Below are 25,141 nucleotides of genomic sequence, written 5' to 3' on the forward strand. Positions count from 1 at the left end.
GTGCCCCCAGACGGCCCAGGTGCGTCTCCTCTGGACCCTGCCTGCGGGGCGCACTGAAGGCGCGGAACACCCAGGCGAGAGAGAAGGGCCCCCCCCCAGATCTCCCCGTCTCCCTCCTCCCGACCTCTGTGACCTCACCTCGACGCCTCCCGGCCACACCCCAAGGTCCAGGCTCTGCGCCCCCCGCCCCCACGACCACCGTGAAGATGCCGCAGCAGACGGCAGCCGGCCCCTCTCCACTCCACGGGGTCTGGGGTTGAGGAGTTCGCTGAGGGGTGGTAGGGCAAGGGTCATGGAGACACACGGCGAGCGTCAAAGGGAGGGAACCATGGGAGGCGGCGGTCAGCGGGGGAGGAGCAGGATACACTACGGGTACAGAGGTGGGGGAGAGGTGGGGTACACAAGGGGTGCAGGGGTGGGGAAGGAGCGGGGTACACAAGCTATGGGAGCGGGGGTGGGGAGGGCACACTACGGGGACGGGGGCGGGGTACACTGGGTGGGGGCGGGGAGGGGCGGGGCACACCGGGTTATGGGAGCGGGGGAGGGGCGGGGCACACTACGGGGACGGGGGCGGGCCCATTGTGGTGGGAGGGTCAAAGGGTGGGGCCCACAGCCGTTCTGGAATGCCCGAGGGGGCGGAGTCGAGCCCCACGAACTTCCGCCTCGACAGGCTCCGCCCTGCCGTTTCCGCTTCCGGCCCGTTTTCGCGCCTGCGTCCTGGGCTCGGTTGTCAGCGGCCGACCGCGGTTCCGCTCGCCACGCGTACCTGCTCCCACGGTGTCCATGGCCCGGGGTTCCATCTCGGGCTCTCGAGGAGTTCCGGCCCCGCGCCGCCCGGAGGGGCTCGCCTCGCAGGCGCCCCCTGAGCCCAGGCCCCCTTGGGTCCCCGCCTCGCGTGGGGAACTCGGAGCGCCGGCCCGCGACGTGCGGGCTGAGCTCGCGCCTGGACGGATGGAGGGGCAGAGGCTGCTCGAGAGGAATCAATCACACAGCAGGCGAGGGAGGGCCTGGGAGTGCTCCCCGCGTTTATTAGTGTCGCATCAGCACCTTAAAATACTCCACGTGGTCACATAACGTGAGATTAGAATCTGTTTTCCAAAAACGCTATTTACATTAATCCTGTTTTCCTTAAAAAAAAAAAACAAACCAAAAACCTAGCAACACATACATCCTAGAAACCAAACAATGCACAAAGAACTGGACGCGGGGGTCTGCAGGAACGCACGGTGGCACCCCTTAGCCTCCCCTGGGGGAGGGACCCCCAAGCCCAGTCCTCAGGCCCCTGCCAAGGACTTCTTTTCCTCTCCACCGGCGGACAGGACGGGTCTCGGGAGGGGGTCAAGGAACAGGTGTAGGGGTCAGGCAACTGGCCTTTGGGAGCAAGTGGCCCGGTCTTGTCATGAGGAACCTGTTCTGGGACAAAGGCCAGTCAGGTCTTCATTATCTGGGAGTGAGGACAGGGCAGCAATGCTGGCCCTGGCTGCTCTGATCTGCCCGCTGCTGCACAGAAACCTTTGGTTCTGGGCCCAGAGTCCCTCTCCTTCCGGATCTGCAGCTATGACAGACTCGGGACACCGGCCTGCTTGCCCTGAGGAGATGGGGACTCAGGGGGCCAACACGAGGAGGGAAAAGCAGTGGCCCAGATACAGGGCTGGAGCTCACCTCCACGGGGCCTCAGCGAGGGCAGAGCCTGCCCACACCGTGCCACCAGGCCCACGAGGAGCCTGGCCTTACCCGAAGGTGACTGGTGGCTTAGCCTCTGAGTCCTAGGGACCACTGGTCACCCAATGGGCTGCGAACCCCTGCTCCTGTCCTGTGGGTCATGGTCTGGGGCCCGTGTTCCTCACATGCCCCCACCGCCCCCCATGTGCTCGCAGCTGCACTGGCTCAGTCACAGACGGCTTTGGCTTCTGCATCACCTTTCTCCCAGGGACAAAGTGCTTTTGTATGTATCCTCAGAACAGCTCCATGAGGTAGGCTGGGGAAACGTGACCATCCCCATTTAGCCAATGGGGAAACCGAGGCACCGGCGTGAGCAAAGCCCAGGTCTCCGAGTGAGTTATGGTGGTCGGGGCCATCTGTACGACCGCCTGGGCCCATGAACAGTGTGGCCGGTGGGCCCCATGGCACTGGACAGACCACGACTGGGCTCTACAGGCCTAGCGGCACAGGGTGGAGGTGCTGGGTGTCTTCTCCTTGTGGGTACAAGGACACAGGGAGGTGTGAGGAGGACAGCTCACAGTTGGGATGGATGGGACAGCCCCCTTTGGCCCTACTCCTAAAACTAGCTCTGCAGCTGGAAAGCTAAGTCGACGGTGTGTCACCTGCACCTCCTTCCTGTTGAGTGTGACCTTTGGAAACTCGACTAGTAACCAAGGCCCTGAGGCCAGTGGCGGGAACAAGGGCGGGGAGGCTCAAGGTCCCCAGGCTGCTTTTCTGAGTGTAGCCGCAGGCAGATGCCACACAGGCCGCCCAAGGGGTCCTCAGCTCAGCAGCCTGCACCCTCACCCAGGTCCTTCCCAGGGAGGGGCAGGGCCCCTGGTCCAAGGTCATGTCCAAATCCTGTCTGCCAGCTAGGTCCAAGGCCCTCAGCCATGGACACTCGGACCCTGTACAGCCGCCTGGGGGAGGTAAGCAGGTAGCCACGGATAAGAAAAATAGGCCATTTTCCATCCACCAAGTGGGACCCCTCTGTGCCACGGGCTGTTGGTGAGGCCTGTCCTCCAGAAGAGCGGGAAAGGCCTGCAGCCTGTCTGCGTTTGGCACTGTTTCTGAGCACAGCATGTGTGGCTCTCAGCCCTAGGAAACTGGGCTCGCAGCCCCTTGGGTGGGTCACCACGGTCCTACAGCCACAGCTGCCAAGGGGCAGGAGCTGGGGGGCTCTTCCTGTGGAGGGCTGGGGTGCAGGCCTGTGGGGGAGCGGGAGGACTGGCGAGGACCCTGGCCTAAGGTGGAGGACAGGCTTGCCCCCCCCCCCCCCCCGCAGGGACCCAGACCCCAAATCCCTCCGTCCTGAGGAGCCCGGCCTGGAGGTGGGGCCCCTGCTTCACCCACAGCCCCGACGGGGCTCGGCCCCTATGGTCTGGCCGCCTTGTCTGAGCTCTGACTGGCCACATTAGTGTTGCAGATGACAAACACGTCCCAGCCAGCAAGGGGGCTGGGGTGGGGGCAGGAGGAGGCAGCTGCAGAAGCCACTGTGCCCACTAAGTCTGGGGCGGGCACGGCTCGCAGAAGCAGAGCGGTGCCGTGGGGGCGGCCGGGGGGGAGCAGCGGGTGTGGAGGGCTGGGGGCCCGGCCCCGGGTAGCACAGCTGGCTCCACCTTAGCCCTAAGGGGCTGCTGCGGCTTCAGAAGAGCAACGTCTGTTTGGCAGCTACATTGCAACATGTATTTGAAAGCATTAAAAATATCCGCTACTATAAAACCTCCACTGCCCCGTGGCTGGAGTTTACTGGGATCCACGAGTGGGCGGTACTGGGGCATCTCTTTGCTGGTTGGTGGCTGGGGCCCAGGGCTGGTCTGACTGGCCCGACTGGCCTCCGTTCCGCCCAGGACACCCCCGACAGAAAGCTGGCCTTTGGCCTCTGTCTCCCCAGCTCGGTGCCTGGGCACACAGGCAGCCTGGGGTCCGGGGGGCCGCCCGCCAGGCCCTGGCTCTGAGGAAGCAGAGTCCTGGCTTTCAGAAAGGACAGGACGCAAAGGCAAGAACCTTTCTTGTTGGGGGGCTGGGTGGGGGGAGTCCTGAGGCCACAACACACCTTCCACGATTCTCAAGTTCAACACTGTCCGCCTGACCTCCCAGCCCTGCCGGGACGTTCTGGTTAATAAGCAGAGCAGTTACGGGATCCCGGTGGGGGGCTGCCCGTTAGTGTCCAGGTAGTGAGCACATGTTCACACTTAAGACTGTTCTTCTCTGGGTTTTTAAGGGTCTGTCTCTGCAGTAAACTGAAATGTTAACATAAAAGCAGCTGGGCCCTCCCGGCGCTCGGCCATCGCAGGGCTGCAGGGCGGGGAGCCGGCGCAGCCCCTTGGCAGGCGGGGCTAAAAGGTGGACTTGGAGTGTCCGAAGATGCAGATGGGGAAGTGCTTGACGTGGGAGGACCACTGGGCCGCCAGCTGGAAGAACTTGACGTCGTTCCACTCCACACCGTCGATGAGGACTGTGGGGGACAAGACCGCCTGACCCTCCTGCCCCTCCTCCAGGCCGTGGCACAGAACGCGGCTGGACGGCCTGACACCCCCGGGGACGCCCGGGCGACACTCGCTGGTCCTCGGTGGCCCCGCAGGAGGAGGTCTGGGACGGCCCAGCCCACCTTGCGGACCTTCCTACTGCCCGCCCACCGCCGGCCCCATGGCCAGCCCCTCCCCGACGTCAGGGGAGCCGCTTGTCCACAGCCCCTCTGCCTCAGCAGGGCTCTGCAAACCCAACTTAAAACGCTCTCCACTTAAACCAGGAAGTCAACAGAGGCAGGCAGACTCGAGCTCATGAAAAAAGAAAAACCTCGAGAGCTCCGTATTCTGTTAGTTGCAGAGTATTTTCTATAGAAAGTCTGACATAAAGCACAAAGGACTGAGAAGTTACTTCTCAGAACTGGAAAAGCCATTCCACGCACACAAATAGCCTCATCCACATGCGTTCAAAGCTCAAACTACGTGATATGACTTCACAGCAAACAAAAGAATTTCCTGAGGTGAACTTAGAAAAGTCACCCAGCTCGGCTCTGGTTTACTTCCATATCCTACCACCCCCACCCCCACTCGCACTGGGGCACAGAGAGAGAGAGAGAGAGAGAGAGAGAGAGAGAGAGAGAGAGAGAGAGAGAGAGAGAGAGAGAGAGAGAGAGAGAGAGAGAGAGAGAGAGAGAGAGAGAGAGATGGAGACAGAGACAGAGAGGGAGGGAGGCAGCGCTCACCCCGCAGCATGTTCTGCTGGTGCTTGGCGGTGCAGATCAGACGGCTGATACCCTCAATGCACTGGCTTTTGGACTCTACATCCTTGTCCTTGGTTTTCTTGGGCAAAAACATCACTAGGAGGAAAAGGGGCTGTGCTGTCCTCCCGTTGTCCCTCAGGGATGGGGCGGTAGCAGGGGCTGTGGGCTCACCTCGGCCCCTGGACCCTGCTAATCTGGACCCCCTTCCGCACGGACCCTGCCTGCCACCGCCCGCCCACCAGGAGGCCTTTGCCCGGGGCTCTGGTCAGAAGCAGCCCCCAGGCCTGCGGTGCCCTCGGGGCCTGCCCGGCGGCCCCTTCGATTGTCCCGACAGCCAGCCCGCCTCCCCACCTCACCCTTCTTGTTCTTCTCCTTGGTGACCACGGTCATGGACATGGTGGGCGTGGCCGCAGCCTCGCCGCTGCTGGGCAGCCTGCTGACCTGGAGAGACCGGAAGGTGCACTTGAGTGTGTTTTTGGCGGTGGGCGGGTCCTTCCTCTCCGCATCTCTCTTCCTGTCTGCGGGCTGGGCTGCCGTCCAGTAATCCACCTGCAGCCCCATCAGCTCAGCGCCGACGCCCTGGCTGTGAAAGACGAGGGAGGCTCACCCCTCCATCCTCAGCGGGTAACGGCGGCACCCCCGCGGCTGGCACAGGCGAGGCGCCCACCGGTGCCTGTGCTGCCCGATGTCGGGGGACCGCCGGCAGCGGCTGAGGACGGAGGGGAGCTTGGGGCCCAGAGCCCGCTGGCGGGCCATCCTGGTCTCCTGGGGCAGCCCCGTCTGCGCCCGTGGCTCCACCGTCGTCGCGATGCTGGGGTCACCCAGCAGTGTCCAGACCTGCTGCCCGCCCACGCTGCCGCTTTGTCTGGAGGGCCCAGGCCAACCGCCCCCTTGGAGGTGCGGCCTCAGGGCCCAAGTCCTCCCCGACGCTGGGGCACTCCTGCCTGGGTGAGTTCTCACAAGAGCCCTGAGGGCAGCCGCGAGGGGCCGCGGACCGGCCACCCGCTGTCCCCGCGCCTTCTACTCACATCTGAGTTTCCAAAATCCCCTCTGTGTGCAGAGCACCCTGTATTTATACTCTGTAGTTCCCGTCCCTAGGAAGGCAGGGGGTGGGGCGAGGTGGGGAGACACCAGGCCAGGACTCAGCAGTCCAGCGCCCCGACTCACTTGTCTGATGAGCCCGGGCTGACACCACCACGGCCACTGCAGGGCCGCTGGGCCCACCTTCCGCCCTGACCCTCTGCTTCCTGGCACCCCAGGGTATGGCCAGGGACCACGAGGAACTGCCACTGTGCTCAGCAGTGTCCCTGCTGCACTGGGGGGACGGATGGCGTGAGCTGGTGTGCAGCGTCCGCCCACATGGCTGCATTTACCTGGGGGAGGACAGGCCCCCGCTCACCGACGGGGAGGAGGGCGGGGTGGGTGAGGCCTCCTTGGCCGCGGGAGATGTGGACGGCGGGGTGGACGAGAGTGCGCTGGAACCCGAGGGGGCCGCGTCATCTGAGTCACCTTGGGAAGGAGTTGGGGGCCGGTGCTGAGCTCCCCCGCTGCTCTGCCGCAAGCCCTCTGGAGCCAGACATGGCAGGGGGGCCAGGCGGTCGTGGGCTGGGTGGGGGCGTGTGCGGGAAGCAGGAGACCCCACCACCACCCCGCCCAGGTCGAGGGGGAGCTGTCAGGCCCCCAGGGTCGGGGTGGCCCCCCCGTGGGGAGCAGAAGCCCCGCAGCAAGGAGCGTGTCGGCGCTGGGGCTGCCCGGCCCCCCTGCATCCCAGCCCGAGCGCAGGGGCGACGCAGTTACCTGATGCGGCCGAGGACGGCTCCACTATCCCAACCTTCACCACCTAGAAGGCAACGGGACGCGCTGGCAGCGGCACGGGGCGGCGCTGGGACGCCGCACCCGGGCAGCGACCTGCTTTCCTACCACCCGTCCTCCGTGTCCCCCCAGCCCCCAGGAACTCCTGGGGCCTGCACCAAACCCGCGTGGGCTGCCGGGTGGGGGCCCGGCCCCACCCTGACCAGGGCGGGAGCTGTGTCACGTGAAAGAAATCACGACAACGGCTCCTGCCTCGGTCACGCGGTGGCATCTCAAGTGCAGCCAGCGGGACAGGCCCTCCCGTCACCGCAGCAGCTTCCTCAGGACAGGCTGCTCCGGACCAGCACCCTCCAAGTACAGCTCGCAGCCTCCTGACGCCCGAGCAGAACCACAGCCTAGAGGCCCTGCTGTCTGCCAGGCTGCCGTACGGCTCTCACAGCGGATGCCGGGCTGGAGACCACGGCGGGACCACAGGCTGTGGACGCGCGGCCTGCATGGCGAGGAGCAGCCCTTACTCCTCGGCAGTGGGAGAAAGCAAAACCTCCCAACTTACAGGGGTGATCCCAGCCGAGCAAGCCTGCCCTGCGGCTCCCGCAGGACAGAGGCAGCCCTCCGCCCCCACCCCAGGCGGGGCGTGTCCTGAGGCCTGCCGAGCCTCAGTGCCCCGTGAAGAGCCGAGCCTGACACTGGCCCCGGCCACCCAGGACGGTGCTGAGACCTGGACTCTCACCCCCAGGTGGGCGGCCTGCTTCCCCATGTCAGGCCCCAGCAGAGCCGGGGCAGCGATATGCCTGGCTCACCCCCCTACCTCAACAAGAAAGAAACAGAGAGCTTTAGGGTGGGAGAAATGTATAAGGCGAGTCCTCAGCTGACACTGGTAAGGAAGGTTCTGGAATATATCAGGTTAACCTAAGAACAGAGTGACTATAAAAGATCTCTTGGCAGACAAACGGTCTCCCAGCGAGTGGTGGAGCCAGCCAAGCGGCGGGAAGGCCTCGGGCAAGGCACTGCCTGCCCGAGCGGTACTCACCCCGACGAAGGGAATGAACTTCTGAGAGGACTCTTCATCGGGGCTAAGACGAGGGAAACAGACAGTTAGCGCTCTCCCGGAGGGACGGGCCCTTTCGGAGTGGCCCTGCCCCACCCACGGCCTCACTCCCACCCTCCCGCAGGATGCCTGGCCTGGACCTCGGACCCGGAGCCGCAAAGCCTTCGGACACACAGGAAAGGCAAACGCATCTCTGCGCTGAGGGACAGGCACCCCCTCCCGGCTCTGCACCGTCGTGCACAGAGGCCCACGGGGCAGCCCAGAGGGGAAGGGCGGGGAGTGCAGCCTCGCCCGGGAACCTGCCGCTCTATCCTGGGGGCCTGGGGCTCGGGGCAGCCAGCCCAGCCCAGCCCAGCCGTCTTCCTGCTGGCCCCACTCACTGAGCCCCAAGAGAGGCCGGCTCTCTGTGGCCCCAGGATGCCCCAGGAACAGTCTGGGCCTCAGTCAGTGACTGGGGGTGGCTGTCCCAAGCCAGGCTGGGGGGGTTTCTCCCGGGTGGTCTGGGTAGAGTTGGTGCCCACTGTTGGGGGGGGGCCTGTCCCCAGGACTTTGGCCTCGGTGATGGGGTGCACACGCCACATTCTAACAGAACGATGCCCCAAGTGTAGCCCCAGAGCGAGAGCGAGGCTCCGTGGGCTGTGCCGCTGTACTGTGCCCACGGGCTCTGCAAGACTTCTGGCAGAACCCCAGCCTCGCCACAGCCCGTCGGTGGCAAAGGCATCCAGCGTCCAAGGGCCCTGGGTGCGGGTGTCGGCAGGAGCCAAGGGGGTGCAAACCCCTGTCTGTTCCTCCCCCTCCTCCCCCAGCCAGGGCTGCTCCTGTGGCTCAGCTGGCAGCAGGCTGCCCCCGCCTGGTGTCTGCCTTAGCCTGGGCTGTGGTCCGAGGGGCTCTCCCGCAGGACTGAGGCTCCACCAGTGGCTGGGAGAGTGCCTCCTTCTTGGCCGCCTCCGTGTAGGTCCCCAGGGCGGGCCGGTCCTGGGCCTTCTGTCCCTCCCCCAGCTTCAGAGAAGATAGGCGCCCCCTCCCCGCTTCCTCGGCTGGGGGTGTCCACCCAGCCGCCGGCATGCTCTCCGAGCCGACCTCCCAGTTCCACTTGTCTCATCTCCCTAAACCAGAGCCTGTTGTCAAAGATCGACTCTTCCGCGGTGAGTCCACACGTGCGCGCCACGCAAGGCAGTGGCCCAAGGGTGTCGCTCAGGGAGAAGCCTCTGCTCCAAGCAGGCGGTTGGGGGGCCTCCCTGGGCACCAATTCCTGGGACCAGGAGCCCCACGTCGCCAGAGCCTTCAAAAGGCCCTCCCCTCCCTGCCCCTGCGGGGCGCGGACGCCTGCACCTCGCTGGCGCTCTCCGTGAAGCGTGGCCACCGGCTGGCCAAGTGACCCTGGCCCCGGGGCCAGCACAAAGCGCCGGTCCCGGCAGGAGGTGCCGCCCCACAGCCAGCGCCACGGCACCTACCGGCAGGAGCCGTCCCCCTCCCCCCCCCCGCCGGGACGTGGGCACCCACAACCTCTGACCCGGCACCACCCACCCCACCTTCACGAGAGACAGCAAACGTCTTTGGGCGAAAGACCCTACAGGTTCAGTCCGTCCAACTGAAAATGACCAGATCACCGGTCTCTCTCCCCTTTACAAGCAGTACAGTTGGAAGAGAAAACTTCTCTTTTTGCATTTCAAGCAATGGAACCACCCAAGTCCTGCGCCCAGACCTCCTTCTGCATGCAGGGTAGCAAGAAGCAGGAAGCTGGGTGGGGTCCCTGGCCCAGAGCACGGCAGGCTCAGACCCTCAGGGCTCCCACCCTCAGCGAGCCACTGCCCGACCCCGCCCCACGACGGCGCGCAGGAAGGCAGGCAAACGGGGGCCTCAAGAGATGGGACTCTGGAGACTGCACGCCACAAACACCAAAGCCAAGCCGTGCCCCTGGGCCATGCAGACCACATCCAGCACACGGCACGCGCCCGGCGAGACGGGGGTGACACCAGCTTCCACCGAAACCCCTCACCCTGGACCCTGGATGCGGAAGGGCACACGTGTTCTTGGCAGGTGGCAGGGGCAGCTGGGCGTGGCTCCTGAGACCCGCACGTGGGGGGAGGTGCAGCGTGCCTCCACTTGACGGGGGGGTGGGGGGGGGCCTTGGAGGCTGAGGGGGCGCAGCCCACACGAGGTTGGTGTGGAGGTGCTGGGCAGCCCTCTAGCGGTTGCCAGGGGGGACCAACGGCAGGTCTGAGCCCAGGCCGGGAGCTGGTGTTGGGCAGATAGGCTCCTCCCTGCAGGTCCCTCACGGGGCCTGGGCTGGAGGAGGACCCGAAGAGCTGTGTCGCTTTCCATCCTCTCCTGGGTCTCCTGACCCCTCCAGGTGGACAGCAGCCTGTTCTCCGTCACAGAAGGCAAAGGCCAACCTGCTGCCCTTCCAGCCCCGGGCTCCAAGCATGGATGGCACGCTGCCTTCACAGGGCTCCACCCAGGGCATCCAGAGCCCTCACCCGACCCCCCATGCCGGTGTCACCACTGTAACGCGGAGGCGGGGGCACGAGGCGTGGAGGAGGCTCAGGGTCTCCTAAGCCCCGGCTCGAGGCTCACGAGCGCCAACCGCATCACAGTTGAGAAGCTGTGGCCCAGGCAGCGAAGCAGGCCGCAGACTCCTGGCGCCTCGGCTAAGGGCGGGCGGGGGGGTCGGGGAGGGGAGGGAAGCTGGCGCAGGCCCACAGCACAGCCCGAGGGCTCAGCAGGGCACACCACGGCTGGTCTTTCTCTAGCCCCTGAGGCTTGTTTAGCAGGACAGTCCAACGGGCTTAGACCCCTCCTCCTGGTCTGCCCCAGGGCCCAACAGAGAGGCCACTTGGGACCCAAGGACCCTCCCTGTGGGGCTTTCCCAGGAGAGCAAATAACCTGAGATCCATGGCAGAGAAGCGCCCTGAGGGACCCAGTGCAGGACGCCAGGCAGGCAGAGGCCCTGTGTGAAAGGGCAACTCTGGAAGCATCCGGAGCTGTTTCCAACTGACAGCCAAACCGAGGGTGGAGCCGCCTCGGGGGAGACAAGCACTTCGCCCATGTGCAGCGGTCCCATCCAGGTAAACATGGCCCAGAGCTGCTCTCTGCCGCCTGGGTGCGGGGCGGTGGGGGCTCGGGGCTGGCCGCTGACCACTGCCGTCACCCAGAGCGAGCTCCCCATCCCCCTCCTCACCGCCCCCACGTGGAGGGTCAGCATGAACGCCACCCTCCCCCAGCTGCTGGCAGCATGTGCCGGGAGCAAAGCCCACAGGCGGAGAGCGGTGCCAGCACCCGGCGGCTCTCGGGGTGAAACCAGCCCCTGCTGCGAATTTAAGAGGGAGCGCCGCCAGGCTTCAGAGACGGAGCAACTCAGGGAGAAGTTCAACCGGCCACTTCTTAAACCCAAACTTAGGACCGAAACAAAGAGCCTGCCCAGCGACTTGCAGGCAGCAGGCTTTTGTCGCTGCAGCTGGGTCGGGGCGGGGCCGGAGAGTGCAAGCCTGGCTAGGGCAGCCGGCAGCACAGCGGGCCCACCTGCTGACACTGCTAAACAGCCCTAAAGACCAGCCAGCGGGCGGAAGGGGGCGCGGCCCCAGGGACAGCGGTACCTGAGGGTAAAGTCAAAATGAAAGTTCTTTCTCCTTTTCAGAAAGCCACCAAAGAGAAAAACATGACGTTATTCGGTGCTCAGGTGCGGCACCAGCACGGTGGCCCCCGTGCCCCTCGCGGAGGAAGAGCCGGGAACCTGGCGCTAGGCTGTGCGCTGGGCACCTGCAGAGGCTTTGGCTCGATTCTCCCTCCGCCTTAGAAGCCAAGCGCCGTCCCCCGACGGGAGCGGGAGAGCTGCGCTTCACCAGCCCGGCTGTGGTCTGCCTATACCTGCCCTTCCCCACCCGGGATGCCTCTGTCCGGGGACTGGCTAAGGGGCCGCTCGATCCCCCAACCTGTGCTCCCAGCCCCACCCCGTCCTGACCACCGACCTGCACTGGGCGGGGCAAAAAACGGGTCTCCCTGCCAAGAAGCCCCGCCGTTGGACGAGCGTGTGCCCAGGCTGGAGAAAGCAGGTCGCTGCTGGGGGTCTAGCAGCAGGACCGCTATTCTCGTAACTTTTATTACCGAAAGTTCCAACACATACAAGGGAAAAGAAAAAGCGACCAGCTCATTCTAACTCCGATTCGCGTCGGGAAAGGGCGCGGTGGTCGAGGAGAACTGGGGGCTGCTCGGATGGCTCACAGGCTCCCCCTGATCCCAGCTCAGATTCCCTCCCACAGAGCCCAAGGAGCTGGGACAGCGAGAACTGCGGGCTGCCCGCCGAGACTGCAGACGGACGGCGGGTCGCTGCCGCCGCCCCGCACCCGCCCAGGCCCCGGGAGGTACCTCTTCTGCTTGTAGGTCAGCATGGCCTCGGCTATGGGCAGCTGGTGGGCGCAGTTGGCCCCCGAGATGTACTGCGTGATCCTCGACACGATGTCCGGCGTGTCCTGCACTGCACGAGGAGACCAGGAGGGGTTCGTGGGGTGCTGCACGCCAGCACCCCGAATCCAGGCGGCCATGCTGGGGGCGACTGAGCGGCTCCTCTGGCCGCCACCCTCACGGGTTCCTGGGGAGGGCAGCGAGGCCTGTCCAAGTCCTGAAGAGCCCTCCCTGGGGGCCCGGTAGCCAAGGACCTCTGCGGCTCACGGTGGGCTAAGGGAAGCATACTGGCCGAGGCTCCACTGGCCCTGCCCGCTGACCCTCCCTCCCTCCCAGAGGCGCTCAGGCCCCAGAGCGGCCTGAGAAAACGGCAGGCATACAGGCCGCGTCTCAGCAGACAGGGAATGACTCGGGTTCTCACGGAGGCTTGGTGGGCTGGGCGCCAGGGCTGGGGGGCGTGGCCGATGTGGGCACGCGCGCGAGGGGCGCGGCAGCGTGGGCTCGAGGGCGGGGTCGCAAGGGGGCCGGCCGGCGCCGGGCCTCACCAGCGCTCTGGGCCTCCAGCTTGTTGAACAGGTCTCTCCAGGTCAGATCCTGGAAGAAGTTGTTGTACCTGTAGTCCACGGAGCCCAGGTATCTGGCCACCGGGTGGGAGCCTGCGAGACGAGGGGAGAGCGTCAGGGTGTGCAGACCCCACGCGCAGTTCCGCGCCTCCCCGATGACCTTGGCCCCCAGCCCCCGGTCCCCAAGGAAGCGGCTTCTCGGCCTTCTTGGAACACAGATCACTCGGCCGGACCAAGGTGTGTCCTGCAGACCAGACGGCCTCTCACGCTACGGGAAGGGGTCTCCTCTAGACCTCAACCCTTTTTCCAGGAGACAGATTTGTTTGCAACATATTGTGTAAGCCAAAAATTGGGATTCTGGTTTTGACTTGCAGAGCATTTTGATAACTTTAAGAGGTTAATAACCAATCCCCACTTGGCTGGCACTTTGACAACAAATCCAAGCTGACATCGAGTCGCCCAAGCCGCGGGGCCTGCGGGCGCTCGGGGGGCGGCCACCGCTGCCCGGCACCCGCGTGGCTCCTGAGGAATCAAGAGCGCCCTCACCCAGCGGGATGACGAGGAAGCGCATGTAGCCCAGCCAGTCGGGGGTCTTGTGGGACAGCTGCTCCACGAAGAGCCGCAGAATGGCGCTGAGGTAATGCTGCGCGCCCGCCACGGCGATCTTCACGGGGGTCGGTGGCTGGGAATTGCAGTTGCAGCTGCGGCCCCGCAGGCAGAACGAGAGGGACAGAGGCCTCAGGGAGCCGCCCCAGCCGCGAGGGCCGTCCTCGCTGAGCCTCAGGGAGGCCCCAGGGCGCCCCTGCTCCCCTCCACCTGGCCTCTCCCGCGGCTCACGCTGATGGAGCCACCGGAACCCAGGCCCCCCAGACCCTCCCAGGATTCCCCCAGCGCTGAGGACGCTCCCGCCTGGGCTGCTGCTCTCCACCCCGTTCTGGCAAGACTGCGGGTCGGCAGGACGGAGCCACACGAAACGCTGGGGTGCAGAGATCCCCACGGACTCCCGGGCGGCAGTGCCCCGCGGCAGCCACGGCGGGTGTGGGACTCACTATCTCTGTATCCGGGAGACGATGGTGCTGAAGGCCGCCTGGACGTCGGCAGCAGAGCAAGTGCACACCACGGGGAGCGTGTGCCGCTGCAGGACGTCTGAGAGGAACTGGCAGGCGGGGGAGGGTGAGCCTCCGAGCCACCCACCACCAGCCTCGCCTGTGAGCGCGCCTCCGTCAGGGTCCTCAAACAGGCAAGGCTGGCCAGGCACCCCCGCCATTCCGTCCTGCGGGGTGGATGCCCCACCCCGCAGAGGCTGCGCCGCCCCCTCCCTCCTCCCCTCTGCGGAAGGCTGCGCCGCCCCCCCCCCACCCCCCCCCCCGTCCCCTGTGCGGGGAGTTTGCGCCGCCCCTCCCCCCTCCCCTCTGCGGGGAGGCTGCACCGCCCCTCCCCACCTGCCCCTGCCAGTCCGAGGTGTTGACAAGAATGATGTTTTCGGGGAGCTGGTCATCGGAGATGAGGATGTGGTTTAACTGGTCATACACAGTCTTCCTGGGGATCTGAAGACACAGCGCCCGCCGAACCCAGCGTGAGGGGAGCTGCGCCCGCCCCTCACCTGCTCAGCCTACTCCCTCTCCAGCAGCCACCTGGGAGCGCTCAGCCTCCTCTGCGCTCAGACACACGGCCTCGCCGTGGACAGCGGCCACGGGGCTGAAGGCGCCGCAGGGCCCCGGCAGCCCACGGGCAGCGGGCTGTCCCGACAAGCCCTCCAGGCACAGAACAGGGGCCCTCGCCTTGGAAGCGGGTGGCCGGGCTCCCCGCCCTGGGCCGGGCACCCACCTGCAGCTGGCTCCGAGTGTCCGGGCAGCGCTCGTTGTCCAGGCTGTTGGCCCGCTCGTTCTGCGGGCGCGCCGGCTGTCGCTCCTTCAGCGACGTGCTCCGGCCCCGGCGGCCCGCCTGCTTCCCCTCGGACCTGCGGGGGAAGGGACAGGCTGGGACAGCCCGCAGGCACCCGCTGCCCCAGGCAAGGGCCACCAAGCAGCAGAGGCAGCTGAGGATGGTCGAGGTGTGCGCTGTCGGGCAGCAGGGCCAGAGGCCACACAGAGCCCACCAACCCCAGGGGGCCCGAGGGGCACCTGTGGGGACTGAGACCTCCCACGCCCGGGACACAAGCCTGGTGCAGCCCAGTGCCTGGCATCCTGGAGCTCCTCCAAGCCCCGACACAGGCCTCTGCGCGCCCTCGCCAGGTCAGTGCCAGCGCCCAGACCCGCTGCTTCTGGAAAATTCCTGTCACAGAAACATAAGACGGGCCGCCCTGGTGCTCGAGGTGCCTGTCCCGCGGGGTCTCACGCCAGGGCAGGGGCTGCCAGCGGGTGAAGAGCTAGGCTGGCGGTTTCAATACCAAATGCCGTATTAATGCTGGGTTTTGTTTCTCATTTCTGTGAGTAGACTTGCGTGGGGTGGCAGGCAGGCGGTGGGCGCTGAGGGCTGATCCGGGGGGTACCACACTGGAAAATCGGGGTGTAAGGCCTAATGCAGCGTGCTGAGTGTCAGCCGCACGGGGCCGCAGCCCCGGGAGAGGCCCTCCAGGGGCACAGCGAGCTGTGGGGTGGGACCCGAGGCCCTGAGGCAGTGGTGGGCATGTGGCAAACGGCGGCTGGGGGCGGGGGGGGGGGCGGAGGTGACCACGCATGACAGCTTAGAGGGCGAGGCTGCGTGCCCAAGGAAGGAGCAGCAGAGCCGGGGCAAGGGCCTGACCGAGGTGGGGGAGGGGAAGAGGGCACGTGAGGGACCCAGAAGGCTGGTCCACCACCAGGAACCCACCCGAGGTCACTGCAACTTAGACCCCAGCTTTTGATGCAGCGCTCCCCCAATCACATGACCCACTCTGGGAGGCAGGGGCCTCGGGACCCCGGCCCGGTTGCCCCACCACCACCCCACAGACATCCTGTGCTGGACCCCTCACACTCCGTGAGGGCTGCTGTGCTCGCCCACACAGGCGCTGGGTCCAGCTCTCCCGACGCAGCGCACACGGGCTCAGCAGGGCACACCCTACGTGCTCCGGCACCCAGCCCACGGGAGAAGCAGCACCTAGCACAAGCCCTGCTCCGCTCGTACAGTCCCTGGTCCAGGAGAACGTGAGTCAAGGACAGCGGGACCTCCCCTGCCCTTGGAGCGGGCAGCCACACCTCGGCCCGGTCAGACCTGCAGGCGGCTAGGTCGGTGCAGATGGTGGGTGGGGGTCCAACGTGGACCTCCCGGTACAGGCCTGGAGACCTGAGTGCTTCCCGGGTGACGCTCGTCGGGTCAGACGGTCCCTCCCACACCGGCCCACACAGGCATCGCCGGGCTGATGGCCTCCCCGGGCGGCCAGTCACCTGGTGGAGGGAATGACCAGAGACTCTGTCTTGGTGATCCGCCCGCTGGGTGGCAGCTTCTCGGTGAACGTGTCCAGGGCAGAGGTCTCCACCTCCGGGCTGTCCTCGGGCTGGGCTGGCTGCTCCCCCGGGGCGGGTGCGCTCTGATGGACAGACAATGGCGCTGGTCAGGAACACACGCCCCTCCAGGGCCTCCTCTCGGCCATGCACTCCTGTGCCAGAGGGGCCTTGGTTTGGGTGAGACTGCTTAGGCCTTTCTTGGTCTGGTGGCTCCCTGCATGTGGACACGGCCACGTGCTGCCCTGGGAAGCAAGCTGACTTCACCCTCCAACCACAGGGCTCCCAGTCCTGGCTGCCACCGGGAGACCAGCACCAACCCTCCCCAAACCTCCTCTGGACCTTCCCCAAGAACGCTCACGAGGGTCGCAGGAACCAGCCGTGGTGTTCATGGGCCGCGCCTGACAGGGAAGTGTGGGGACGCCTGCTGCCTCCCAGAGCTGGGATGAATCCAAGGCGGGCCTTGACCATCCCCCTGGGGTGCGGTGATGCGGGGGACCCTGGCCACCCCCTTGGGGTGGGGGTGAATCTAGGGGGGCCCTGACCGTCCCCCTGGGGTCGGGGTGAATCCAGGGGGCCCTGACCATTCCCTTGGCATGGGGTGAAACCGCGCCCCCTCCCTGGGATGGGGGTGAGTTCAGGGGCGCCCTCGTGGTTCTGTGCACAGGTTCTGGGTGGCGGAAGCAGGAGGACCCGCCGGTCAGGGATCAGACCCCTAAAGGCAGCACGGAAGCGGGCTCTATGCTCTATGCCCCGTGAACGTGGGCCCGCCTGCTTACATGGGCCACGGAATCGGAGATGCTGTCACTCGGCTGCTTCCCTCCGAGGGCCCGCGTCTTCTCGGGCACGTCGGCCTGTGTGGACGAGACGGGAGGGAATCAGGCTGTGTCCGACCATGGCGCCGAGGCTGGCTCACCTCTGGGCAGGGGGTTCTGGGCTTGGAGGCAGCCTGGGGAGACTGGCCAGGATTTCCAGGACTGTGGGTTCAGGGTCACCCCACGACAGTCACCTGGAACCTGGCAGGGGGACTCGGGCCACACCAAAAACCAGGAGCACGCTTGGCCTTGGGTTGGTCCAGCACCCACGTGCAAGATGCCTCGAGTGACTCAGACAGACGGGAAGGAGCAGGACGCGCACCACCCCCACCCGAGGACCCCAGTGGGAGCACGGCGCTGCCTGGTTCTGGGCGGCTCACCGGACTCGGAGGCTCTTTCTGGCTCCGGGCACTGTGGATGCTCCCAATCTCTGTCTGTGAGCTGGAGTGGGACAGGCCTTCGAAGTACGGCCTGGGTGGCGTGGACAGAGAGCGCGTTATTCTACAATACCCCCCCAAGCTGAAGGCGCAGCCACTGCGCCTGGCGGGGTCAGACGCGGAGCAGGGCCTCCACCCTCGAGGACCACGGCACAGGCGAGGACACCGAGGGCCTGAGAGCAGCTGAGCAGACCTGTGCCCCGAAACCCCATCCGCTCTCGGCCTTGGCCCTGGCGGGGTGGCCGGCGGCACACGTTGGCAGCTGCACCCGACACCCAGGCTGGAGGCCTGTCTGGTGGGGAACCCACAGCCAGCTCGCAGGAGCTGAAGGTCAAGCTAAAACGAGGGGCGGGACTCTCGCGGTGTCTGGTGACGAAGCCACGTGGGGCGGCACCGCGGTGCAGTGCGTGGTAGGAGGTCAGGCCTGAGATGCCAGGCCTCAGCCCCAGGACTGGGGCGCGGGCTGGCCAGGGCCCGCCCTACAGGCACAGCTAACATTATGGAGGGAGCTACAGGCAGGGACGGCCCGGGTCAGCCGGGCAGCCGAGGTGATCCACGGCGGCTGATAAAAGCCGAGATCTTCTCCAACTGAAGGCAGAGAGGGGTTGGGGGGCAAATACTGAGGGACACGACCATCATGCTGGCCTTAAAGGTGGAAGGGGCAGCAGGTAGAAGGGAGGCAGGAGCCCCGTCCTGCAGCCGCCTGGCTGAGCCCCCGGGAGGCCAGTGGCCGACAGCCTGACTTGAGCCCACAGTCTCCAACCTCCCAGAGGAGGATAAGTGGGCGGCTGAGTCAAAGGTCGCTGGTCAGCAGCTGGGGACCCTGCACTGGGAGGTGGATCTGCGAGGCTGTAGCGGGAGCCAGAGGGCAGGTGACAACGTGGCCACCCCTTTCTCGTGTGTGCTTCCCTGTGTCTGACTTATGCCTGTTTTAAGTTTAAAAAACAACCGGTCCACAGACCTTCCCGCCTCTGACTTGGACCCCCTCCACCCCCACCGGCTCCTGATGCGGACTCAGACTCGAGCGCTCTCGCCACCGGGCCGGGCGTCAGCGCCCGCATCACCTGTCCCCCAGGCTCCCTTCCAGCGACAGCCACGCCGCACCCGTGACCCTGGGGGGCGGCCCCAGCACACCTCTCATCTCCGCATCAGACGGAGAGCCCTGTGGGCCCGCGCTCGCCGGTCCCCTCCTGTGACGCCCAGCCAGCACCCCCTCCCCAGCTCACATCCCACCTGTCCCATGCCCAGGGCCCCCGCCTTCCACGCAACTTCCTGGCCCGCCCCCCTCCTGCCCCAACACCACGGCCCGCTGCAGGGATGACCCGAGCTGCTCCCAGCAGATCCCAGAGAGACCTTTTCCAGATGCAGACTGGAACCTGTCACTTCACCACTTCTCACCTCTGGAAGCACCGCAGATCTGGGGCACCGTTGGGGTCTGCGGCTCCTGCCCTCCCCTCCCCAGAGCCTGCACCCCCGAGGGCCTGCTTTCTCACAAACCACCTTTCCCTCTGGCCCCGACGACCCCCCGATGGACTTCCTCCTGGGCTGGCCTCTGCCAACCTCCGGCTTTGAAGGCAGATGGCCGTGTCCGCTGAGTCCCAGCGTGGTAGCAGACACCGGCCAGCGGCTGTGCCCACCTGAGCTTTGGTTTGGGGGTGCTGAGGACGCTGTCGTCGTCCTCCATGTCGGGGCCGCTGTCACTGGGGTTCTCCATGTCCAGCGTGTCGTACAAAAGGTCCAGGTCCTCCTCCACCTCGGGGACACGCTCTGCAGGGTCCTGCTCCGAGTCCAGGACCTACGTGCGGTCAGAGGCGTGAGTCTGAGGGACAGACGGGAGGCGGGCGCACGGCCTCCCAGCACACTTCCTCCAGCCCGTGCCACCAGCCGGTCCCCTGGGCGCTGGGCAGGGGGCTCTTCTCCCCAGCCTCGGAAGCTCTAACACCCCAACGCACCCTTTAGAGCACCAAGCGGTGCTATGACAGCGTGTGCTGTGGCGTGGCACCGCCACGATCAGGACGTAAAAGGTTTCCCTCCCCAGGCACCCCCTGCCCCCAATGGCCCCCCAGTCCCCCAACCCGGCCCCTGTGCACTGGGCCTTTCCCAGGATGGCACGTGAGTGGAACTGCTCCGCGTGCAGCCTCCCCTCACTCAGCATGATATGTGTGTGTGTGTGTGTGTGTGTGCGTGTGTGTGCGTGTGTGTGTGTGTGCGTGTGTGTGTGTGCGTGTGTGTGTGTGCGTGCGTGTGTGTGTGTGTGTGTGTGTGTGTGCGCGCGCGCGTTTGCCCACAGCCTGCTCCTTCTTGGTAGTGGGCCACCCACGGGGTTGGGGGGGTCACAGTATGTCTGACCAACGGCCGGTGGAGGACAGGGCGATGCTCCCAGCGTCTGCACTACAGGTGAAGCTCCTGTGACTGTTTATCAGTCTTTGTGTGGACGTGTTTCCGTCCCTCGTAGGGAAACACTCAGCAGTGGGGCTGCCGGGTGCCTGGCAAGCTTCCGAGGCACCGCTGGCCTGTTCTCCAAAGTGGCTGCACCGCTTCCGTTCCCTCCGGCACGTGTGAGGGTTCCCACCGTTACACACCGTTGTCGGCACTTATCTTCCGTGTTCCTGGTGACGGCCACCCTAGTGGGTATTGAGAGGAGTCTGTGGTTCTGATCCGTGTTCCCCAAAGACTAGAGATGCCAAGCATCTCTTCACGGGCTGATTGGCTGGCTGTATTTCTTCTTTGGAGGACGATCTAGTCGGATCCTTTGCCCAATTTTTAAAGTGAACAATAATTTTTTAATTGCATTGTTCTGTTTTTGAGTTGTAAGTGTTTTTTATGTGTTCTGGATACAAGTCTCATCAGATATATGAATTTTTTTAAATTTTATTTTATTTATCTATTTTTGGCTGCGTTGGGTCTTCGTTGCTGCGCGCTGGCTTTCTCTAGTTGTGGCGAGCGGGGGCTGCTCTTTGTTGTGGTGTGCGGGCTTCTCATTGCAGTGGCTTCTCTTGCTGTGGAGCATGGGCTCTAGGCGTGCAGGCTTCAGTAGTTGTGGCACGTGGGCTTCAGTAGTTGTGGCTCGAGGGCTCTAGAACGCAGGCTCAGTAGTTGTGGTGCACAGGCTTAGTTGCTCTGCAGCATGTGGGATCTTCCCGGACCAGGGCTCGAACCCGTGTCCCCTGCACTGGCAGGCGGATTCTTAACCACTGCGCCACCAGGGAAGCCCCAGATATATGATGTGCAAAAATTTTTTTCCCATTCTGTGGGCTGTTGTTTCATTTTCTTGATGGTATTGTTGTAAGCAGAGCACGTTTAAATTTTGGTGTAGTCCAACTTACCTATTTTTTCTTCGTTTGCTCATGCTCTTGGTGTCATTATCTAAAAAACCATTGCCTGACCCAAGATCACAAATACTCCTATGTTTTCTTCTAAGAGGTCTATAGTTTTAGCTCGTACATTTAGATCTTTGACCCATCTTGAGTTAATTTTTGTACGCTGTGGCGTGAGGTAGGGGTCCAACTTCATTCCTTTGTATGCAGATATCCAATCGTTCCAGCACTATTTGCTGAAAAGGCTATTTTCCTCTCCACTGAATGGTCTTCACATCTTGTCGAAAATCAACTGATCATAAATGGAAGGATTTATTTCTGGACCCTTAACCTTACTTCACTGACCCATCACAATCTGATGACGGTAGCTTTCGGTAAGTTTTGAAAATGGACAGGTGAGTCCTCCAACTTTGTGCTTTTTCACCATTGTTTTGTTGATTCTGGGTCCCTTGCATTTCCACTTAAGTTTCAGGACTAGCTGGTTGGTTTCTGCAAAAAGGCAGCTGGTGATTTGATAGGAATCATGTTGACGCTCTGGGTCAGTGTGGGAAGGACCGTGGCTGAGCCGGGCTCATTTCGAGCAGCTGCACCCGCTAAGAGCTGCTGCAAGAGGATGCCCCACCACCGCGTGTGGACACACAGCCGCGGCTTCCGGGAAGCACACAGCTTGCTTTACGGGCCATCGTGACACGTGATGACGATGTCTTGGGGCTTTGATACTTAAATGCCACCCCTCCTGGGTGGGTCCAGAACCTGGGGACTAATTTTCCTCTGATCACATTATAAAAAAATTTTTTTAAAAAGATTTTTTTTTTTTTCTGGTTATCACAGTTACACAAAGTCATCGTTTGGAGACTAGAAAAAAGCTAAAAGAATAAATTTTAAAACACATAGTATGTTGATCATGGGGAGGCAGTGTGTGGGGTGACAGGGCACATGGAAACTCTGTACTCAGTTTTGCTGTGAACCTAAAACTGCCCTAAAAAATAAAGTTGATTTATAAAAAAACACAAAACACGAAAACCCGTGGTCACACCCCGCGAAGACAATGTCCCGCTCTCCTCCAGGTCTGTTCAGCGAGCTGTCAAGAAACACAGCATGCCTGGGGCCTCTTGCCTGCCCCTCAAGCGTCCCCGGGGGCAGGCGCCACCATCACCCTCGCTCCTGGAGAAGACAGTGACGCCCAGAGGGCGGCGGGGACAGCGCGAAGCAGCGCGGGACCGGCCGGAACTGGGGCCTCCAGAGCCCTCCTGCCACCGGGGCGTGGGGAGGGGCTGCTCACTCACCTCATCAGAAACTTTAAATCTCCGCAGCAGGGCCACGACTTTCTGCTTGAAGTTTTGTTGCTGCAAGACAAGCAGGACGGCATGAAACCCTTGGAGCTGCTTCCCGGGGGACACAGGGGGGCCGGCCCCGGGCTGCACTGTGAGGGCGGCCTCGGCAGGCGGGGGACACGGCTCAAACATGCGGCAACACCTATGAACTTGAACACGGCTGCTGGCACTTTAGCAACAGTAACTGTTTTCACAGGCATCTGAAACCACAGCTGTGGTCAGACTTAGAAATGGACCCAGAGAGGAGCTGCCAGCCTCAGAGCCGGTGAAGGGGAGCCGCAGGGAGCATGTATCTACGGTTGTTCCAGAAGCCTCCATGCCAGTGAGGCCCCCGCCCTCCCTCCTCGGGACCTAGGGCGCCGTCAGGGCGCAGTGGAGCCTCAGCCCATCGGCTCCTGGTGCTGCCCGGGCCACTGGCCTCTGACCGAGGTCACCCCAAAGGAGGCCCACGCCCCCTCCACAGAAGTTGGGCATCGGGTCCTGGACCTGAGGCTCCAACAGGTATTGGCACAGCAGCGTGCGGGCCTCCACACCACGGCCCAGCACACGCGCTTCACCCGGCGTATGGGGACCAGCCCACGGTCTCCCAGCATGGCCGGAGGGCAGTGGTCTGGGGCTGGGCCATCGGCACCGGGGCTCCCCGGGTCTCCCTTAGAGCTGGCCTGGCCTGGGGCCGCAGGGCAGAGTGGCTCGGCACACCGGGAGCTCGCCCAGGAGCTCTGCACCAGGGGGTGGACGTTTCATGATGGGCCCCAGCCCCGGCCTGGACTTTCCTCCTAAAGGAGGAGCCTGGCAGCCCTTCCAAGCCCCTGGGCACAGAGCAGAGATGGGGGCGGGGGCTGGCCTCACACCGGGCGTGTCTGGGCCAAGCGGCAGGGGGCCGGCCCTCAGCTCCGCTCGGAGAGTGGCCTTGACCGCTGTCCTCTGGGCTGTAGGCCACAGCCCCCCTCCCAGGGCAAGGCCGTGGCATGGGGTCTCCCATGCTGTATTTGGGGGAGAGACTGGGCCTCTGAAGAAGCCACAGGGCTGGGCTCAGGGGACAGCACATGTGCCCACGCGATCCCAGGGCAATCCCGGGGCAGGCCGCCTCCCACCCTGACCCGCCCCTCCCGAGGGCTCCACCCGGCCCCCACCCCGGCCCCCACCCCGGCCCTTCCCCCCAGTGTTAGTAAAACCAGTTTCCACCGACCCTGGTCATGGACGTCGTTCTTACTATCGATCGCCGTTGCTTCTTGGGCTTCCCCACGTCGAAGTCGTCCTCGTCCAAATCCTGCGGAGACACGTGGCACCTGGGGCCAGGCCAGCCTCAGCACACGCGGGCCCCTGCCCCTGCCCGCTGTGCGCCTGGCCCGCGGCCGACCCACGTGGACGGGCGGCCTCCCTGGGCGGCCTGCGGAGAGGCCTGGTCTCCCGGGCGTCCCCGGGCGTCTGCTGACACCCCCCAGCCCCGGGACGGGGACGGTGGCCAGGCTCCCAGCCCCCGTGCCCCTGCCGCCCTGGCGGAGCGGCTCTGGGGGCCCGCGGTACCTGGCCCTGCGCGGCGTCGTCGCTGGCCTCCTGCTCGGAGGAGAAGCTCTCGTACTCCTCCTCAGAGTAGTTATCTGCGGAGCGGGCAGACGGAGTGGGGGCGCCTCGACATCCCGGCCCGCGTCCCAGCAACAAGGGGGCGCCCGAGCGACAGCCCCCCGCCCCCGGCGTGCAGGGGCCCCGGGGACACAGCCCCGCACGCGGCAGGTGGACAGTCGGGGGGCAGGGGCTGCGCTTTGTAGCTGCCGCGTGCCTCCACCCCCCACCGTGGCCCCCGGCCCTGCTGCCTGACACGGGGTCCAGACTGGACCTCCTGCCCAACTAGGTCCCCGCTGGCCCACCCTCGCCTCAGGGGAGACAGTGACGCCAACCGCGACCGAGGCGGCAGCCCACACCACGACCGTGCCAGAGCCGGGAAGGCACCACGGTCGACCCCGTGACCTGCTTCCTGACCATGTCCCAGTGTGAAGGCAGGGCTGACACGCCCGCAGCCCCGAGAGTAGCCGCAGACCCTCACATCCCCTCCCCAACCTCTCAAGCCCACGGGCCAGTGGCCAGGAGGCGGCATCCGTGACAGAAACGTGGCCTGCAGCCGCACTCACCGGTGGACTTGGCCTTGGGGCCGGCCTGCATGGTGCTGTCCTCGTGGTCGATAGGCTGGCTGGACAGGGAGAAGACCCAGATCTCAGCCACCTTGACCGCGGCCTCCTTGATGTTGCTGCAAAGGCTCAGCACCTGGCCGCCCTCGGAGGGGTGCTGCATCACCTGTGGGCGGGGCGCGGTTCTAGAGGCCTCACCAGCCTCACCCTGCAGGGGGCCCGTGCTGGGGGTCGGATGGGCTTTCCTCTGGCGGTGACGACAGGGGCTACACCCGGCAGGGCAAGCACGGTGGCAGGGGCGGTGCAGGAGGACACGAGGACGGGGGCCAGCGGACGGGCCGAGAGAGGAGACACGGGAGCAGGGTGGCCAGGCTGGGAGGTCAGCCAGGCCCAGCCCCTAAGGACTGGAGGCCATCAGGGAGGAGGGTCGGCGGCAGCGAGCAGCGTGTGAAGCCACACCGGGGCCAGTCCCGACACAGCCACCGACCCTCGGGACTCAACCCCAGGAACCCGTGTCCCTGGGGGACCAAGGAGGACCGGGCCCCCAGTGCAAGCCAGGGCTCTGGTGCCGCAGAGCTGACATGCACCAGGTTTGGCCCACCAGGATGACGAGGCCCTGTGGCTGTTCTGATCATGAGAGAATCAAATAAACTGGGGAGAGTGGTAGAGCCCTCCCGCACCCCTGCCCGGTGCCGGCCTGCGCCCCAAGCTGGTCCCAGACGCCCAAGCCGTTCACCTTGATGGGGTCTTGTCATGACAACCCAGCGAATGTGTGCCTCTGCCTTTCAGAAGCTGCCTTTTGGGTCACTTGATCACATCTAGATGCTGGGGTTTTATGGACCAGATTCTTTTTTGATTTGGGGGGGCTTAGCTGGGGGGGCCAACTCCTTAGTCAAGTAAGAAAATAAGGATTTTTTTTTTTTTTTTTGGTGGTAC

At 64.6% G+C, this 25,141-nt stretch overlaps 1 protein-coding gene across 7 annotated transcripts in view; it reads right to left on the reverse strand.

Annotated features, from left to right (window-relative positions):
• Positions 1-1,001: 1,001 nt before the first annotated feature.
• The window catches only part of PACS2 (phosphofurin acidic cluster sorting protein 2), a 64,373-nt gene continuing 40,233 nt past the window's right edge, over positions 1,002-25,141 (reverse strand). Inside the window, exons 5-25 of one of the 7 annotated variants that reach the window (XR_010839355.1) lie at positions 24,209-24,371; positions 23,607-23,680; positions 23,269-23,349; positions 22,032-22,091; positions 19,066-19,223; positions 17,372-17,462; positions 16,956-17,030; positions 16,120-16,262; positions 14,582-14,714; positions 14,197-14,301; positions 13,804-13,910; positions 13,301-13,455; positions 12,737-12,847; positions 12,156-12,264; positions 11,387-11,419; positions 7,773-7,815; positions 6,728-6,770; positions 6,304-6,439; positions 5,287-5,371; positions 4,913-5,026; positions 1,002-4,159 (exon numbers count right to left, since the gene is read on the reverse strand). Coding sequence is in view for 5 of the 7 variants with exons in the window: in XM_059058841.2 (XP_058914824.1) it covers positions 4,041-4,159; positions 4,913-5,026; positions 5,287-5,513; positions 6,304-6,439; positions 6,728-6,770; positions 7,773-7,815; positions 11,387-11,419; positions 12,156-12,264; positions 12,737-12,847; positions 13,301-13,455; positions 13,804-13,910; positions 14,197-14,301; positions 14,582-14,714; positions 16,120-16,262; positions 16,956-17,030; positions 17,372-17,462; positions 19,066-19,223; positions 22,032-22,091; positions 23,269-23,349; positions 23,607-23,680; positions 24,209-24,371 (2,280 nt within the window). In the remaining 2 variants the exon portion in view is untranslated. Of the gene's footprint in view, positions 4,160-4,912; positions 5,027-5,286; positions 5,514-6,303; positions 6,440-6,727; positions 6,771-7,772; positions 7,816-11,386; positions 11,420-12,155; positions 12,265-12,736; positions 12,848-13,300; positions 13,456-13,803; positions 13,911-14,196; positions 14,302-14,581; positions 14,715-16,119; positions 16,263-16,955; positions 17,031-17,371; positions 17,463-19,065; positions 19,224-22,031; positions 22,092-23,268; positions 23,350-23,606; positions 23,681-24,208; positions 24,372-25,141 lie in introns of those variants that run through there. The other 6 variants (XM_059058841.2, XM_059058842.2, XR_010839356.1 and 3 more) reach the window with 6 other exon arrangements.

This window comes from Kogia breviceps, chromosome 3, assembly GCF_026419965.1.
Source record: "Kogia breviceps isolate mKogBre1 chromosome 3, mKogBre1 haplotype 1, whole genome shotgun sequence".
In the NCBI taxonomy this organism is placed as follows: Eukaryota; Metazoa; Chordata; class Mammalia; order Artiodactyla; family Physeteridae; genus Kogia; species Kogia breviceps.